At 42.0% G+C, this 20,040-nt stretch overlaps 1 protein-coding gene across 2 annotated transcripts in view; it reads right to left on the bottom strand.

Annotated features, from left to right (window-relative positions):
- Positions 1-20,040, bottom strand: part of LOC122806933 (zinc finger protein 2 homolog) — a 194,540-nt gene that overhangs the window by 18,695 nt on the left and 155,805 nt on the right. For both annotated transcript variants that reach the window (XM_044077765.1, XM_044077764.1), the window contains exon 6: positions 1,112-1,267. In XM_044077765.1, coding sequence (XP_043933700.1) covers positions 1,112-1,267 — 156 coding nt within the window. The remainder of the gene's footprint in view (positions 1-1,111; positions 1,268-20,040) is intronic.

Below are 20,040 nucleotides of genomic sequence, written 5' to 3' on the forward strand. Positions count from 1 at the left end.
TATTTATTTGCTCTCAATACCTTGGTTCCTTTGCCAGTTTTCTCCAAGGCAGGAGCAGATTCCTAGCAAATATTTGTACGTACAAGCTGCTGAGAGAGGTAAGGCAACTGAAGGAAAAAAAAAAAAATCTCATGACCTGGAGAGCAAGGGAAGTAACACGAAAAAATGACTATGAAAATGTAATATCATAATGACACAGTAATAGCTGTATTTGAGATGGTAATGAAGAATTACATGAGATAAATACCTGAGCAGCAAATTGTATAAGCCAAATCTAAAGAAAAGCAGCACTCTACAGGAACTCTGGATTAAAAAAACAGAGCAAATAAGCAGCAAAATAACTTTATTTCCTGGCTAGCATAGCACTTTAGTACTCCACGGATAAAATCCCTCCTTAAGATGGATACAGTCAGACAGAAGAATATGTAGCACAGACATAGTGTGATCGCATTATGTGCTGTAGCACAGACATAGTGCGATCGCATTATATGCTGTAGCACGCACATAGTACAATCGCATTATGTGCTGTAGCACACACATAGTACAATCGCATTATGTGCTATAGCACACACACACTACGATCGCATTATGTGCTGTAGCACACACATAGTATGATCGCATTATGTGCTGTAGCACACACACAGTAGGATCGCAATATGTGCTGAAGCACACATATAGTAGGATCACATTATGTGCTGTAGCACACACACATAGTAGGATTGCATTATGTGCTGCAGTGTAAGTGATACCAGATGTTCTCTTTGACGTGTAGTAATAAAATAAGGATCGGGTCAACTTTTAAAGGCTACGTCATAAAAAAAACAAATTTTGAAACAGAAATGGAGAAAAAAGGAAGTTCTAAGGTAGTTTTAGGATAATGATCCTTTATCTGTGCTCACTTCAGTTACAGAGGCACACACTACTAATAAAATGCTGCTACTGCTTGTGCATGTCCTGTATAAATTTATAATAATAAGGCTCATGTATGTTTTCATAAATAATGACTTTCAAGTTATGACTAAAAGAATTTTAATCTGAATGAAGACAAAAGTAAATAAAACACAAAGAACATTCAAAGGTAAATAATATTCATATAAAATAACGCATTAACCTGTTTCAGACTTGGCATCATCTTCATTGGCAGAGTCTTCAACACAGACTTCGATGCTGCTGTAAGGCAGGGCTGTACTGTTGTCCTCTTGACCACTACGTATGTCTTCTCCTATAAGAAGGCACTCAACATCCTCCATTCCAGTCAATGCTCTATCTGTTAAGAAATATTTTATTCATATCTGGTTTTACTGAGGCTACAGACCAAAGTTATTAACACATCACCAAAGAGAGTCCATAAATGCATCCCATGCATGCATTCTTCCTTTCCTTGTGATTGAATTTTATTTAGAAATTGTGTTTACTAATAACTTAGTACCAAGTCAATCTTAATGCTTAACCTGTTTTTCATTTCAGTCTTTCTCAAACAGACATTTACTTTTAACATGCATACTTTTCTCTTATATGAAATTACAGATGACAAATTCAATCTCTGTCCCTTAAGGAGATATCCATAAGCCTCAGACATATTTGGGGAACTTTTCTACCTCTCTTTTGGGTTGTTGTTCATAGTCCCCTCTATAATTTCTACTCTAAAACCAGCAAACATTATAACACCTGCATCACAACTGCTAATTTTATCTCATCACATTTTTAGGTTTAAACTAGTTTCCATGAAAGATGATTTAGATTATGCTACTAAGCAATCTGTCATTATTAATACTAAAAAAGGTAATACTTTTTCCTAATCTTGTAATCCCATCGCAAATTCAGGCCAGTCTAAACAGTCTTCAGTTCAGAAAGTATATGGAAGGCTAACATCCTGAGAGGACTTGAACTTTGGTAACTGCAATAATCATCTTTTGACCAGGAGAAATCACCGAAATACTATCATGTTCACCACCTCTAAACAGATCAGCTTCACCTCATAAGCACCCAGCTGACTGAATTGCAATGTGCTGAACATAACTTGCCAAACGGCAAACGCAAGGGTATCAAAGTTCATACTAAAGCTTTTTTGTATGGGGGCAAGCCTCCTCTGCCACCAGTAGGGGGCTGCACCCTACCCTTATTTTATAAACCAGCTCTGAGGTTGCATAACCTGGGGGGGGGGGTACATACTTTGTTTTCTTGCAGAACAACATATTTAACTTTTTTCTGAGGTGTGAGACTTATGGAGTACAAACATGAGAGCAAAGTATATCCCCCCCACCCCACCATAGTGGAGCAGGAGGACTCGCCCTCTGTATTTCACTGGTGTGTTTTTACAACAGTGGAGAGTCTCTGGTGGTCTGCATTAGTCATGCTACAGTTTCATCACCTGAACACCAATGACGTGACATGCATTCCTTTTAAATGTACACATACGGGATACCACTGTTGGTGTCTTTGTCCAAATTCTGTAAAATAATCCACTTGTTATTTAATCTGCTTGCTGAAGATGAAACACACTCCATAAACTAACAAAGGTCTGTTGTAAAAGTGCCACTACACCTCATAAACATTCATAAATGACAACATGTGGCCCAGTGGTTAGCATCTGTTTTCTGTATCACCAGTATCCACTATTCAGTCCAGAACTCAAGTCATTGTCTGTGTAGAATTTTGCATGTTCTCCCAGGGTCTATGTAAGCATTCTCCAGGTACTCTGGTTTCTTCCAATATTCCAGAAATGTGCTGGCAGATAGACTATTGTAAATGATGTGTACGGCACTTGCCCTTGCCCTTCTGGCCAAGGTCATAGCTGAGAATATTCAAAAGACCAGTTCACTTACCTGATTGAAAAATAAATTACAAATTATAATTAGCGGTGAGTTCTTCAGTGTTAGATGTTAAAAATATAGTATGTTCAGTGTGATGACAGTTTTGTCAATCAAAGCATAAGGAAGGTTAACCTAGATATATATATATATATCAGTACTGTATCAACAAAGATAAACTGTTATACTTTTACAAAGTTATAATCCAAAACATTACACTCATCAGAATTATGTTACATTGCTGAAACGTACCTGTAAGTTTTTTTCTTCAGACTGCCAGAAATGGACGATTATCTTGTATCAGTGATGCTACAGTGTTACAGTTTGGACCTTATTTTTTGTGTTTAGCTATAGTGTTACAAATTAAAATCTTATTTTATTGTGTTTGTTGTCTCATTTTTGTTGCTGGAAATGCTTATGCTGACTCCTTAAGTCTAAGTACTTGGGCAATGGAAGATATCTTCAAGCCGAATCCAAGATTTGGCAGTTTGGCAGAGTTGTTTTGTACCTTCATATGCGTTTGCTTTGGCTGAACTGACTTTGGGACTTCTCCTGTACTGTTGTCGAATGGACCTGATGGCATCACATAATTGTTTGGGACAGCTGGGTGGCTAACACCTGTTAGCATTATTGTTAATGTACCTGAAGCAGAATTTTACACATTTGCTTAATTCTAGCAATATGGACAGCTTTTAATCACAGTCTGAATTAGCAGATAACTGAACTGAACAAATTAACCTGGAGTGGCTGCTGCTGGAAGAAGTGAGGTTTATGGAGTATTTTAACCCACAGAAATTGATATTTACTGAACTGATTATTTTACACACAGTACGTATCTGTAGTAATGGTATATGCAAGTAGCAGTTACAGCATATCATACCTGGACTTTTCTATCCACATCATTTAACCACTTTTTATGTTATACTTTCATGCCTGAGTTTTGCAAAATGAATAATTTATGAAATGAAACATTAGCTGACTAGAGGAAAGCAGTGAGTTTGAATAGATATGAAAATGGGATCTCTAACGTCATCACTACTCAGAAAGTACAGTTTTGTACCTACCATAAATGTAGATGTTCGAGTGTTCACCCTGCTGCAGTCATCACACTTGGGTTATCCCGCCGTCAGGTTGTGCCGCAGTCGGCCCGAATTCCAAAGTCTTGGTCCGGCGTCGGTTGCTGTCGCTTCTTCCCTGACGTCAGTGCTTCAGGGGTATATAAGAGGCATCCGACGCCATTTTCTTCAGTTTTTCTTGCCCCAGATGTCAGGTGCCCCCAAAAGGTAGGCAAAAAATATATATATATATATATATATGTATATATATTTATATATATATATATATATATATATATATATATATATATATACACATGTGGCTATATAAAAATAAAACAAAACCCTTAGGTACAAGCAAATACACCACAGAGGTAGTATAGGATAAAGTGGTAGAGATAAGTTCAGCTAGTTCAGAGGGGATGGAGGGAGGGTAACCTGGACTGCAGCAGGGTGAACACTCGAACATCTACATTTATGGTAGTTACAAAACTGTACTATGTTCATCGTGTTACCCTGCTGCAGTCATCACACTTGGGTTGAATCCCAAAGCTAAGGAGGGGAGGTGGAGTCAAACAGGGTTAGAAGAAGATAGTAGGCCCTGCAAAACTGCAGTGGCAAAACCAGCTCTAGTCTTAGAGTAAAGAGGTAAGTGATAGTGTTTGGTGAAGGTGTGCACTGAACTCCAAGCAGCAGCTTCCAGAATAAGCTTGGTTGGCACTACCCTGAGAAAGGCTGCTGATGTAGCTGTAGCCCTGGTGGAGTGGGACCTAATGTTAGCAGGTACTGTTTTCCCATGATGTGTGTAGCAGAAACTTATGCAATGTCCTATCCATTTAGAAATGGTCTGTTTTGAGATAGCTTTTCCTTGTGATCCTGTAGCATACCCTACAAAGAGCTGGTCAGTTTTTCTGAAAACCTTAGTTTTATCCAAGTAGTCATGTAATTGTCTGTGAATGTCCAAAGAGTGCAGGAGTCTTTCTCCTTTGTTCTGGGGATTTGAGAAAAAGGTGGGCAAGTGAATGGTTTGGTTTAGGGCCACATTGGATACCACCTTTGGCATAAAGGAAGGATTAGTTCGTAGAGAAACTCTGTCTTGATGAAAAATGAGGAAAGGTTCCACTGCCATTAGTGCCTGTAGCTCTGAGACTCTTCTAGCTGAGGTTATTGCTAGTAGTAGGGCAGTTTTCCATGAAAGAAATTTTAAATCAGTTGAGAAAGCTGGTTCAAAGGGCGGCAGTGTAAGCTTTTCCAGGACAAAGTTGAGATCCCAAGTAGGTGTTGGAGCTCTCCTTGGTGGTCTTAAGTTCTTAGCCCCTCTGAGGTACTGCCTTAGGAGTGGATGTGAAAATAAAGGAGGATCCGTGCTGTAATGAGCTGAAATTGCTAAGGCGTGGATCTTAACAGATGAAAAGGAAAGTCCTTTGTGCAACATCTCAGTTAAATATTGTAGAATCTGAGGAATGTTCGGCTCCAGGGGATTTAGGCCTTTAGCCTGGTTCCAGGAGCAAAATCTTTTCCATTTGTCTGAATAGGTTTTCCTGGTGCTGGGCCTTCTGGCCTCCAGAATGACATCCATAACAGCTTTGGATAAAGGTGTTGGCTGGTTGTTTAGGTAATTTGCCATGCAGCCAGGTTTAAAGTCTTGAGCTGGCTGTGTAGAATCAGATTGTCTCGCTGGGTGAGCAGGTGAGGAATTTGTGGCAAAATCCATGGTGGGCCCTGGGCCATGGTCCTTAAAATTGGATACCAATGTTGGCGTGGCCAATCTGGTGCAACGAGAATCATTTGTGGCCTCTCTAATCTGACTTTCAGCAGTACCTTTGCTAGAAGAGGCAGTGGAGGGAAGGCATACACTGTTAATGTTTTCCAACTGAATGAGAGGGCGTCCACTTTCCAAGCTAGTGGATGGGAGGTCCTTGTGCAAAATTTTTGAAGTTGGTGGTTGTGGGGGCTTGCAAACAGAACTAAGTCTGGGCATCACCATTTTTGAGCTATCATTGCAAATACTCGTGGATCTAGTTTCCATTCGTGTGGATCCATGATGTTTCTGCTTCGGTCGTCTGCCAATGTGTTTTTCTTTCCTGGCAGGAATTGTGCTTGTAATTGAACCTGGTAAGACAGTGCAGTGTTCCACAAGGTCATTGCTTGCCTGCATAGAGGGTAGGAATGTGTGCCCCCTTGCTTGTTTATGTACCACATAACTGTGGTGTTGTCTGTCCTTATTAGTAGTTGTCCTGGGTGTAGAAGGTCCTTGAAAGCTGTTAGGGCATTCTGCACTGCTAGCATTTCTTTTTGATTGATATGCAGGTGTCTCTGATCTGTAGTCCATTTGCCCTGAATGCACTGTCTTGCCATGTGTGTTCCCCAGGCATAGTCCGATGCATCTGTTGTCATAGTTTGCCTGGCTGTGGGTAAGGTGAAAGGCTGACCCTTGTTGAGGTGACATGCCTGTGCCCACCATAGAAACTCCTGTTGAAGGCAAGGAATGAGTGGAATCATTGTTTCCAAGCTGTGGCTGTGCTGAGTCCATACACTTTTCAGGTATCATTGTAATTTCCTCACATGCAGTTTTGCAAATGGTATTAGTAGAATGCAAGATGCCATGAATCCCAAGGCCTGCAGAATTTTTCTTGCAGGAAGTTGGGTCTTTGTTGCCATTATTTTGAAATATTGAAACAGTTGTCGTTGTTTGTCTGGCGTGAGATAAGCCATCTGGGCCATTGTATTCAAGTTGGCACCCAGGAATGTTATGTTTTGTGAGGGCACTAGTTTTGATTTCTTTTCATTTACTGTGTACCCTAGGCAACTTAGAAGGTGTTTGACAAATGCCAGATGCTGTAAAAGAATGTCCTTGCTTTCTGCTTGAATAAGACAGTCGTTCAGGTATGGGTATATTTGAATTCCTCTTTGTCTGCAGTATGCAATTACTGGTGCCAGGCATTTTGTGAAGGCCCTGGGCACAGTAGATAAGCCAAAGGGCAGTGCAGAGAATTGATAATGCGTTGAACCTGCAATGAAGCGGCGGTATCTTCTGCAATTTTGTCTGATAGGGACATGCAGGTATGCCTCCTTGAGGTCCAAAGTGACTAGCCAAGCATTCTTGCCCAGCATGGGAAGAAGCTGCTGTAGTGTTAGCATCTTGAATTTTGGTACTTGCAGATAGGTGTTCAGAATTGAAAGATCCAGAATGGGTCTCCATGCTTTGTCCTTTCTTGGAACTAGGAAGAGTCTTGAGTAAAATCCTTGTCCCTGCTCCTGTGTAGGTACCTGTTGAATGGCTCTCATGTTCATGAGAGCTGTAATTTGATTTTGTGCCTCTGCCCATTGATTTGGTGGCGGGTTTGGCATTCCTTTGATCCTTGGTAAGGTATGAAAGTGGAATCTGTATCCTTGAGAGACAATGTTTAGAACCCATTTGTCTTTTGTGATGATGTGCCAGTTGTCTGCAAAAAATGCTAGTTTTCCTCCCAAGGGTGTTGCCAGGAGAGATTTGCTTGGTAGTTTGAGGATTGAGTCATTGTGTCTGCCTTCTGTTAGCTTGGGGCCTGTCTTCTCCTCCTTTCTGGGTAACAGAACCCCATTGGCGAAGTTTGTAAGGGCCCTGTGACTGACCTCTACCCCTTGGGCATCTGTATTTGCCTCTCTGTGATCTGTCTGAATTTGGAAAGGACCAATTTTTTGTTGGCCAATTTCTGCTGAAGCGAAGGGGTTGTACCTGCAAGAAATCCTTGACCGTTTGCATAGATTTAGCCTTATCCTCCATTTTCTTTAAAACCTCTTCTGCTTTGACACCAAATAATACATCCTGTTGTAAAGGTGCATCTAATAACTTTGCTTTAACATGGTCAGGGAGGGTTTGCTCTTTTAACCAAGCATGTCTACGAATGACTGAGCCAGTAACAGCTGCTCTACAGGAAGTTTCCAGTGAATCAAATCCACATTGTAAAGTATGCTTGCCCACCTGTTCAGCTGCATGCAACAGATCCTGCATTTCCTTGAACTCAGGCTGTTCTGAGTGTGTGCTCATTTTTTGTTTTAACTGAGACATCAGGAATTGTTGATATTTCAACATGTGAAACTGGCAATTTAATGCTCTCATAGCCAGAGTTGCAGAGGTGTATATTTTCTTTCCCCATCTATCTATGGCTCTGGAATCTCTTTCGGAGGGCACAGGATTTTTAGCCATAGAAGCCTTTGCTCTCTTAGGACCCTGGGATATGGTTTCTGGGTCAGCTACACGGCTTTTATAAAAGAATTTGTGTGAGTCAGGTACTCTATAGTATCTGTCTGGTTTGGCAGGAGCAGGAGGTAGTGAGTCTGGATTTAAACTAGACTCCAAGTAGACATCATCCACAATTTCTAAAACAGGAGGAATAGCAAGGGGTCTGTGCTGGGGTAATAGAAGGAACTCTCGGAGCCTTTTCTTAGAATCTGAGTAATCCTGGCCTTCCCAGTGGAAATGTTCCCTCATGGCATGTAATGTTTCCCCAAAGGAGTAGTCTTCAGGGGGAGATGCTGAGGGAATAGAATCTTCAGCATCAGAATCCTCATAAGGTGGAAAAGTGTAATCCTGTTCCTCAGAAGAATCTGAGGAGAGAGAAACCTGGTCAGAGGATGCATAATCCTCCTCTTGTCTTTGTCTTTTATCAGGAGGGGGATGGGAACCCCTGATAAGGGTAATTAAATCTTCAGCCATCTTAAGCATCTGTTTCTTAGGCATGGGGCCTTGACCTGTAGACTGATGAAGAGTTTTCTTAGGTTTTAAAGGAGTTTTAAGTTTAGCATAAGATTTAATGGTGAGTGTAGTCGGTCTGAAGACACCTTCTGCAACTAAAGGTGTTTCCTCTGCACCGGTGTCTAAATCTGCTCCGGTGTCGGTAGATGGCTGTGTCGGCCTAGTAGACTCCGCGTGGGAGTCGGCAGCTGTCTGGGGTTCCAGCTCTGCGGTCGTCAGGGGCTGCGTAGGCGCCTCACTGAAAACCGGAGAACCGGCGACCTGCCCAGCTGACGCCTCGGGGTCTGGCTTATTCCTAGGCTGCCTGTCCTTATCCTTGCGTTTTATGAACTGCGGTCATCGGCTGCTCCGACGGCATGATATAATTGAATTTCCTACCAAAGTAATGCCGTGCAAAGTCAAAACTGCGTTTGATAGTGTGTTTATTAAACCTAGCGCAAAACCGACAACCTGTGACGTCGTGGTCTGGGCCAAGTCAAGGAATACAATAGGAATGGAAGTTCTTATGAGGTATTTGCTTCCCACAAGAAATGCAATTGTTAACTTTTTCTAACATGGGACTGAGGCAAGAAAATGTTCCCCAGTGGGGTACTTAGCTTTATTCAGACAAAAAACCATAAAATAAATCCAAACTGAAACTAGTGTAGTAGCCAGGAAACCAAAAGAGAAACCAACTGTTTAGCGTTCATCCACCAATTTTAATACGTTATTGAAGACTTCGGACTGAAATTCAAATCGAAAATCTCAGGTGTCGGCCGACCGACACTTGCGAACTGCTTCTGCTTCAGGCACCGCGCGGCAAGAAAGACTGAAGAAAATGGCGTTTGATGCCTCTTATATACCCCTGACGCACTGACATCAGGGAAGAAGCGACAGCAACCGACGCCGGACCAAGACTTTGGAATTCGGGCCGACTGCGGGACCGCCTGACGGCAGGATATCCCAAGTGTGATGACTGCAGCAGGGTAACACTATGAACATCTAAGCAGACAACTCTGATATCAAAATGAAGGAATATTCTCAATATCTGGTGTTTTTCAAAGTTTAAATGATAAAGACCTTATGTACCATCAGCTGATTACCTAATGCTATATTTTTTGTACCTTTCCCATTGAATCTCTCTCTTCAAACCAGCAATGTAACAGGCACACACTTCTGCTACAGCAAAACTCAGTCTTTAAACCCTACATCAGTTTGGACCCCACTTGCACATCCTTTAAACCCTACACCAGTTGGGACCTCAGTTGCATATCCTTTAAACCCACACCAGTTGGGACCTCAGTTGCATATCCTTTAAACCCACACCAGTTGGGACCTCAGTTGCATATCCTTTAAACCCCACACCAGTTGGGACCTCATTTGCATATCCTTTAAACCCCACAGCAGTTGGGACCTCACTTGCACATCCTTTAAACCCTACAGCAGTTGGGACGTCACTTGCACATCCTGGACAGAGAACGAAGAAAATAAACTATTGCAGCATTTGTTATCAGCGAAAAAAGAACAATAATTGTAAGATGGTATGGTAGGAACTGCCTAGAAATAAGCGGCAGGAGGAAACTGTCAAGTAAGTCGAAGTTAAAATAGGATGACAAGCGACTACAGACTGTTAAGGATCACGAAGAGCTGAGAATTTGTTTCTCAGTAAATATTCCTAAAATTCAGTGTGACCATGCGAGTAGTTATTTACTATGCTGCTCAATTAAGTTGGTTTGATTTTTGAAATGATAATTCTACATGGAGATCTGATGTTAAAGAAAACTCGCAGACTGACTAGAAAGATTTGCTTATATAATGCCATTAGAATGTAAAAGAACATACATTATTATGCTGACTATTGTTATAAATTATGATGGGAAATAATGTACTTTGAATACAACATGTAAAAAATGATCATTCAAGTATGGCGGAAAGTCAACAAAGAATGTTTTTCTTAACACAAACAGTATATAAGAGAACATCTGGTGTTGGGGCAGAGAATGCAGCTGCTGTTTAAAAAATAAACACTGATTTTTCAGAAAAAAAAAATGGGTGCCTGTCCTATTTCAATCACATCCTCCAATTAGCCTGTTAATAGCTGTTTTCACTTAGACCCCTGATTGTACGTGTTATAGCTATATCAATAAGGTTTTCATTAGAGTGTGTAGGAAGGACGCATTCCTTGAGTTCAGATGGGATGTTTATATGTGTTATTCAAGTATTCATGAGGCAACACATGAGAGAAGGTTTTAATGGTGTTAACGCTGCATTTATAACTATAATCAATTTATATATCATTTTGTACCGCTATCAGTGAAAGTCCGGGTATTTGGAAATCCTGACAATATGTGAAAATGAAAAACTAACAGAAAATGTTTTGGACCATATGGTGGAAGGCAGTTCAGGCACAGGGACCTACTAAGAGTCTTCTATTGTGCTGTACTCAGAATTACACAGATGAGCCATCTTATTTTTTTTTCATTTTATTAAGTACATAAAAGTAGGTTCAGCTCAAAGGCAGGTGTTTAGTAATTCATGCAGAATCAAGAAATTAGCTTTGTGGAACTGATGTAAAAGAAGTGTATTTAGAACAGCCTTTAATTTAATTCAGAGTCCCATATGTTGTTCCGTCTGAGAATAAAGCTGATTTTGTTGTCAGTGTCATTTCAAATAAAAAATGTTACATGAAGTTACAAGAAAGTCAGCAGGCACGTCTGATAAGGTAGTCATCATACGGTAACAAAGGACCACCCTGAGTGTCCAGAGAATGGATACCACAGAAAATGGTCTCTGTGTTTATTTTGTGGTGATTTTGTTTTACTGCATTTTGTTTTTAATTTCAAAGGATTTTTTGTTTGCTTCTTGTTATTTAGAAAAAGTAGCCCATCTCCTTGTTTACTTATAGTTGAACACTTCCTATTGCTTCACAGAATCTGCTAGATAATTCTCAGTGAATGTGCGTGTCTGACTGCAGACCTGCATTGGTGTGTGTGTGTGTGTGTGTGTAAACAGCGTGACACATTTTCACTGCCTTCATGCTTTGTCTAGAAGTTTCACTAATTGCTTTACACACACACACACACACACACACACACACACACACACACACACACACACACACACACACACACACACAGACACACATCTGCAAGAAAGGCTGGAACTTTTAGAGTGAAAACACAGGCTGTATTGTACTACACACGTACTGATTATCTGTATATGGCAGTGGTTGAAGTGGATCTACCATACTTCCTTATTTTAAACAAGTCACTCATAGAAAACATTGTAAGCAATTTATAGACTTTCCAACAGAGGACTTTCATTACATAAAAGTCAATGCAGTAAACTAGCTTGACAAATTGCTGAAGGAATCCTGGACAATCTTAATGAAACACAATAAGAGGATGACAAAATGAGAGAACGAAAGAAAAGTACAGTTTTGTACCTACCATAAATGTAGATGTCCGATAGTTATGCATCTGCAGTCATAACATATGGGTTGTCCTGCCTCAGGCAGCCCTTTGGTCGGCCGGATTCCAAAGTCTGGGTCTGGCCTCGGCTGATGTCGCACTTTCCCTGACGTCAGAGCGTCTGGGGTATAATAGCATCAGCCAACACCATTTTCCTCAGTTTTTCTTGCCCCAGATGCCAGGTGCCCTCTAGGAAGACTAAATTTGGAGAAATGCTGAAAAGTTCCAAACATTTGCAAATTATATACATGTATAAACAAACAAATACACCATAATAGATTCCCCCAGCTAGCTGAAAGAGGGGTAAGTACCCTAGGAATACCACAGAGGGGAAGGAGGGTGGGTAATCCTGACTACAGATGTATACCTATCGGACATCTACATTTATGGTAGGTACAAAACTGTACTATGTCCTTCAAGGATGCATCTGCAGTCATAACATATGGGTAGAATACCATAGCCAATTTGGGGGAGGAGGTACTAAGAGAAGGATGGTGTAGTTAAGATCCCCTGCAGCACTGCAGTTGCAAACCCTGCTTGGGATCTGGAGTATAAAGGTAGATTGTAATGTTTGGCAAATGTATGCACGGAGCTCCAAGTAGCAGCTTCTAAAATGTCCTTGGTAGCCACCCCTCGTAGGAAAGCTGTAGTGGCGGCTGTGGCCCTTGTGGAGTGAGGCCTGATATTTTCAGGAACTGTCTTTCCATGAAAGGAGTAACAAAAGCGAATGCAATTTCCTATCCATTTTGAAATTGTCTGTTTGGAAATTGCTCTTCCTTGCACCCCAGTTGCATATGCTACAAAACGTTGGTCAGTTTTTCTGCTAGTTTTCGTTCTGTCCAAACAGTAGCGTAGTTGTCTGTGTATATCCAGGGTGTGCAAAAGTTTTTCCCCTTTGTTCTGTGGGTTAGGGAAGAACGTAGGCAAGTGAATAGCTTGGTTCAAGGATACCCTAGATACCACCTTTGGCATGAAAGTAGGATTGGTTCTTAGTGACACTCTATCCTGGTGAAAAATAAGAAAAGGCTGCACTGCCATTAATGCTTGTAACTCAGATACTCATCTTGCTGAAGTGATTGCCAGAAGGAATGCAGTTTTCCAAGATAAAAACTGTAGGTCTGTTGATGCTGCTGGTTCAAAAGGAGGTAGTGTCAGTTTTTCCAGCACAAAATTGAGATCCCATGCAGGTAGAGGGGGTCTTCTTGGAGGTTTAACATTTTTGATCCCTCTCAAAAATTGCCTGAGAAGCGGGTGTGAGAAGATAGGTGGATCCATATTGTATTCTGCTGAAATTGCTGAAGCATGAATCTTAATGGAAGAATAAGACAGGCCATTGTGGAACAATTCTGCTAAGTATTCTAGGATGTGTGCTAGGTTTGCCACTGTGACATCTGTGCCCTTTGATGTGCTCCAAATGAGAAATCTCTTCCATTTAGCTGAGTATGTCTTCCTTGTGGAAGGTCTGCGAGCCTCCAGGATAATGTCCTTCACCCTCTGAGATAAAACAGTTTGGTTGGGATTTAAGGAATTTTCCAGGCAGTTAGCTGCAATGTTTTCAAGTTGGGATGTAGGGTCTTGAAATTGTTCTGCGTTAGGAGAAGAGGCCATAGGGGAAGAGGCCATGAATTTGCCTGAGACATGCTTCTCAATAGTGGGTACCAGTGTTGTCTTGGCCAGTCCGGAGCTATTAGTATCACTTTTGGCTGTTCCTCCCTGATCTTCAGTAGAACCTTGTACATCAATGGGAGAGGTGGAAAGGCATATACTGTTAGGGCATTCCAGCTGAAAGAGAGAGAGTCCACCCTCCATGCTTGTGGGTGGTATGTCCTTGAGCAGAATGTCTTCAGTTGGTGGTTGAGTGGGGAGGCGAACAGATCTATCTCCGGCATTCCCCATGTCTTTGTTATGAGTTTGAAGATGTCTGGATGCAGCATCCATTCATGTGCATCCATGGTAGTTCTGCTTAAGCTGTCTGCTAGTGCATTTTCTTTTCCTGGTACGAATTTGGCCTGCAGCTGGATATTGAGATTCAGGCATAGATTCCACAGATTCATAGCCATCCGGCATAGAGGGTAGGAATGTGTGCCTCCCTGTTTGTTTATGTACCACATGACCGTGGTGTTGTCTGTCCTTATTAACAGATGTCCTTGTTGGAGGAAGGGTCTGAATGCCTCGATTGCATGCCTCACTGCCAGCATTTCCTTTTGGTTTATGTGCATGCTTAGCTGCCCTTGAGGCCATAGGCCTTGGATATGTTTGTCCTCCATGTGTGCTCCCCATCCTCGGTCTGAGGCGTCCGTGGTGATGGTCTGCCTTGTTTTTGGTTTGTTGAAAGGCAACCCTCTGTTGGACTAGCAGGCCTGAGCCCACCACAGGAATTCCTTTTGAAGGCATGGAATGATTGGTATCATGGTTTCTAGACTGTGACTGTGTTGAGACCATACACTCCTTAGGTACCATTGTAATTTCCTCATGTGCAGCCTGGCATGTGGAATCAAAATTATGCAGGACGCCATGTAACCCAGGGCCTGCAGGACTTTCCTTGCAGTAAGCTGAGTTTGTCTTGTCAAAATCATGAAGTAATCTGGAAGTTGTTTTTGTTTTTCTTCTGTGAGAAAAGCCATCTGGGTGATTGTGTCCAGATCCGCACCCAAAAAGGTTATCCTTTGGGATGGTACTAGTCTTGACTTTTGGAAGTTGACTGTGTATCCCAAGGTCTGTAGCAGGTGTATGGCATAGGCCAAGTCCTTTAACATTTTTTTCTTGTTGTCCGCTTGTATTAGGCAGTTGTCCAGGTATGGATACATTTGAATTCCCTGAAGTCTGCAATGTGCAATTACTGATGCCAGGCATTTCGTGAATACTCTGGGTGCAGTAGATAAGCCAAAGGGCAATGCTGAGAATTGATAATGCTCTGATCCTGCAAGAAATCTGAGGTGTCTTCTGCAATCTGGTCAGATAGGGACGTGCAGGTATGCCTCCTTGAGATCTAGAGTCACCAGCCAAGACTCCTTGCCCAACATGGGAAGAAGTTGCTTTAGGGTCAGCATTTTGAATTTTGGCAGAATGAGATAAGTGTTCAGTGCGGACAGGTCGAGAATAGGCCTCCATTGGTTTTCTTTTCTTGGTACAAGGAATAGTCTGGAGTAAAATCCTTGGCCTTGTTCTGTACATGGTACCCTTTCTATAGCTTTCATCTGAAGTAAATTGCTGATTTGTCTTAAAGCCCCTGCCTTCTGGTTTGGTGGAAGGTTTGGCATTCCGCTTCTTTTTGGCAAAGTGTGGAAGTGAAACCTGTATCCTTTGTCTATTATTTGCAAAGTCCATGTATCCTTTGTAATGCAATGCCAGTTTTTTGAGAATAAAGCTCCAGCCTCCCTGTAAGGTGCTTCCAGTTGATCCCTGGTAGGCGGAATCAGAGTCAAGTCATTGGGTCTGTCCTGTAGTAGTGGTTGTAGTTGTAGCTGTTGCACTACTCCTCTGGTTGGCAGGCTGCCACTGACGGCCTCTGTAGGGGCCCTTCGATTGACCTCTGCCTCTAGGGCGCCTGTTCCTGCCTCTCTGTGCTCTGGACGAGTCTGGAAAGGACCAATTTTTTGTAGGCCAGTTTCTGCTGAACCTCGGTGGTTGAACTTGCAGAAAATCTTTAACTGTTTGCACAGATTTTGCTTTTTCTTCAACCTTTTTTAGAATCTCCTGTGCAGGGGAGCCAAATAAATTTTGTTTCTCCATTGGAGCATCGAGGAGTTTAGCTTTGACATGGTCTGGCAAAGATTGCTCCTTCAGCCAGGCATGCCTACGAATAACTGCCCCAGTCATAGCTGATCTAAATGAAGCCTCCAGTGCATCATAGCCACATTTTAAAAATGATTACTAACCTGTTGTGAGTTATGTACCAAATCCTGAAGGGATTTACGGTCTAAGGGTTCAGGAGAAGAAAGTTTCTTATTCAGTTGATCTAACAAAAATTCTTGGTACTGTATCATATGGAATTGACAGTTTAATGCCCTGGCAGAAAGAGTAGCAGATGTATAAACCTTTTTTCCCCATCTCTCTAAAGCTCTAGACTCTCTTTCAGAGGGTAGGGGATTTTTGGCAGTAGCGGTTGCAACCCCTTTAGGGCCCTGAGAAATAGTTTCTGGGTCTGCAGCATGGGCTTTATACAGATGGAAATGAGAATCCGGGACCCTGTAATATCTGTCAGGTTTGGCAGGAGCCGGAGGAAGAGAATCAGGGGCTGTACTGACATCATTGTACACATCATCAATTACATTTAGAACAGGAGGTATAGCTAAGGGCCTATGCTGAGGCAAATGCAAAAAGGTCCTTAATCTTTTTCTAGAATCAGAGAAATCCTGACCTTGCCACTGAAAGTGCTCTCTCATGGAGTGTAAAGTCCCCCAAAAGAAAATTCTTCAGGAGGGGAGGCCGAAGGGATAGATTCCTCTGCATCTGATTCCTCATAAGGCGAGTAGGCCCCTTCCTGGTGGTCTGACAAATCAGATCCATCTGTGGAGTAATCTGAGGAGTGAGGTTCAGAGGGGTCAGTCCTGGGCCTTTTGTCTGGAGGAGGTTGAGAGGCCCTGTCTGGGTGAGGTTGTGAACCCCTAATTAAGGAGATAAGGTCCTCAGCAAGGCTGAGGATCTGTGAACTAGAGGAAGGCCTCTGGGATGTAGATTTGGCAGGCAAAGCTTTTGAAAGTTTGGCAGCTTTAGCCCTGGAGAAGGCTTTAATAGACATAGAAGCTGGGGGCCTAGCTGCCCCACGTGCAGGGGTAGAAATGTCCAAAGGTATGGTGTCAGACAATTCCTGAACACTAGCTTCGGTAGGGAGTTCTGAAGCCGACTCAGCCAGGGTCTCTCTGGCCTCGGTGGTCGGAAGTATGGTTTCGGTAGTAGGAATCGCCGTGGACTCGGTTTCGGCCGAAACCGAGACACTCACGGTATGCCTAGCCGTGGTTTCAGCCGAAACCGTGGGCCGCGAGTGTCAGTCCTTTTCCTTGCGTTTTTTGACCATATGCGAAGTCGGAGTCTCCGACGGCATTTTATAAGCAAAAGCGGCTCCAAAAAATTCCTCTGCAAACTCCGACCGACGTCTAAGAGTCTGTCGGTTGAAGGAGGCACAGGCTAAACAAGCTGATACGTCGTGGTCTGGGCCTAAGCAAGGAAGGCAGTAAGAATGGAAATCCTTATGAGGTATTTGTTTCCCACAAGTTAAACAATTATTTACTTTGTCTGACATCGGCTGAGGCAAGAAAGAGTCCCCAACGGGGTACTTAGCTTTTTTCGAAGTCTTCGGTAGCTGAAATCTCTGGATCTGACCGACCAGCACTTGCGAACAGCTTCTGCTTCGGGCACCACGCGGCAAGAAAGACTGAGGAAAATGGCGTTGGCTGATGCTTTTATACCCCAGACACTCTGACGTCGGGGAAAGTGCGACATCAGCCGAGGCCAGACCCAGACTTTGGAATCCGGCCGACCGAAGGGCTGTCTGAGGCAGGACAACCCATATGTTATGACTGCAGATGCATCCTTGAAGGACATCATCCTGATATGAGGGAGATCACAAACAACAAATGTAAATGCAATAACCATTTAGATAAGCTGATTTTCACAACAGATGAAGACTGAACAGCTATATGTATATGACAGGCAGTCTATACAGATATTATATTATAAACAATTTCAGTCAGGAAATACGACACTGAGTCCACTACATTATTCTTTTCATGGTGAGAAGTTAAAGTTCAAATTATGCTTTGTTTTGTAAGCATTTTATAAGTTCATCGATAACGTCTGGCTATGGCATTACTTTGCCAAGTGATCTGAAACTATTTCACACAACAGTACTCTTAAAGAGTAGGCCTCATTTTACTTTGCTACAGTGTATAACATGAATTAAGTGGATCTGCAACTGGAAAAAAATGTGTGCGGGTGAAACAAATTCATGAATTAGTTGTTTATGACCGAGATACACACCAAGAATGTGCAAGACAGCAGCAAAGAGAATTTTTAATAAAATATCAGTTAGAAATCTAGGTACAGAATCACAGAATTAACAATGTGGTGTTTAAATTAGCCACTGGGAAAGAGTACAATGTAAACTCTGATCAGACATTTACAGTTGAAAATCTAGAAGAGAGTACACCTAAGCTGTTGGTATGTAAACTTCAAACGTATTCATGTCATCATGTAAACCTTTAGGTCTGAAAGTGCTTACATATGAATAAAAGTAGTGAGGAGAAAGATTCAATTCCAGAAAGTGGGAATGGATGATCCTGACATACTGGGACATCTGATTTGACAGAAGTTTGACGTTGTGAAAAAATCATAATGTAAATGTGTACAGCAATGATCTGGTTCACATGAAGGAAGATGAATTCAGCGGTTTGGATAGTTTTCTAACAGTTTATCATAGTCATGTAGTTCCTGAAGTACTGTCAGTATGGCATGTTCCAAGCACTGTTACAGTAGTTCTGTGGAGTGAATAAACAAAATACTGGGCAGAATGGAGTCATTTTGTAGCACACTGACTGTTGAGCTGGGGAGGCACACAGCCAACTGTAGACATTGTGCCAGAAAGCCTGAGGTAGGCAGGTAAGCCATTTGTGTAACATCTGATACATAGCAGCTGCCTCTAGAGGTATACCATAACCACTACTCCTTCAGGATATAGATTTCCTGACCTCTGGAAAAGGTATTTCCTAACAGGAGTCTCAAGGGAGATGTATGTGAAGACTGAAGGCAGCCTAGAAGGTGGGCCTAAAGTCTGAAGTCTGGAAGGTGTTCCAGTAAGTATGAAAGGGATATGGTGTACTTATCGTATACAGACGAGACCACTGAAGATTGCCCTTAGCAGTGTGTCAGTTTTGAAAAGTTGGAGGGTCTACATGCTGTTTGCTTTGAAAAACACTGCATGAAGAAATACTGTGACTATGAACTGAACTCAGGAAAGACTGATGTGAGTGGACTGGGTTTTATTCTGTTACTATGGGAGCTGCAGTGCATCATCCATATTTCAACATACAACTCAGCCAGTGCCATTCCCCATTGTAGACCGCACCCCGCCCCACTCAGCAGATCACTAACTGCAAGCGTGTGTCTCAGCATGCAGCCTTCTCCTGGCCCTCTACAAAGGAGTCAGCTGATGCAAGCAGCCCAAAGCCATCATCCTCCCTGATACTGCACTGTCCCTTGTCTGGGTTCAGTCAGGACTTTATCTACTCCAACGAAATCTAGTTTTGTGTGTGTGTGTGTGTGTGTGTACATCTTTGATCAAGGCTAAAGGTGCCATTAATTCAGAGTCCTACATAACTATCATGTGGTCTGACTTCCTATACATTGCAGGGCAGTCAGAAAGTAAAGACTATATAGATGGTAGCATGCAACTCATCTCTCATCTTGTTGTCTGTATTTTTTAAATAGCAAATGTTTCAAATCTCAGTATCTTGACTGAAGATGATATTTATATTATTAACATATTTAGATGCTGAGCAGTAAGCTTCATACAGTAAAAATAAAATTTCAGGAGTGTAAGAATGACAGATTAAAACAGTATCAGTATGGTTAAGATGATAAACAGTTAAATAATTACCAGTAAAATGAATTCAAAAGTTTTTTTTTTATTTACTCTTTGTTGACCAAGTTAGTCACATTTGGCTCAGTGGAGATCTAAAGGTAGTTTTCATATCAACTGAAGGAAATTTGGCCAGGATGCCAGAGAAATTCCTCTAGTTGTTACAGCCAGAGCCATGAGAATTTTTTACATTCAGTTAAGCTGCCACCAACTCCATTAAAATGGAACCAGAAGTGGATTCAGATAGGTTAATATGTGCGACTGACACCAGTCCTACAGACATCAGTGATACCAACCACTGCTGCCCAGTAGGACCACTGCAAAACAGAAGCAGAAAGAATCTACTTTAAGTAGCCCTCTGTACTAATCTGATTGGCTCTTTCCTCATACTCTTGACCTCTAAGGATATTTC

The sequence above is a fragment of the Protopterus annectens genome, chromosome 7.part0, assembly GCF_019279795.1.
Source record: "Protopterus annectens isolate FY-2018-M chromosome 7.part0, PAN1.0, whole genome shotgun sequence".
In the NCBI taxonomy this organism is placed as follows: domain Eukaryota; kingdom Metazoa; phylum Chordata; order Ceratodontiformes; family Protopteridae; genus Protopterus; species Protopterus annectens.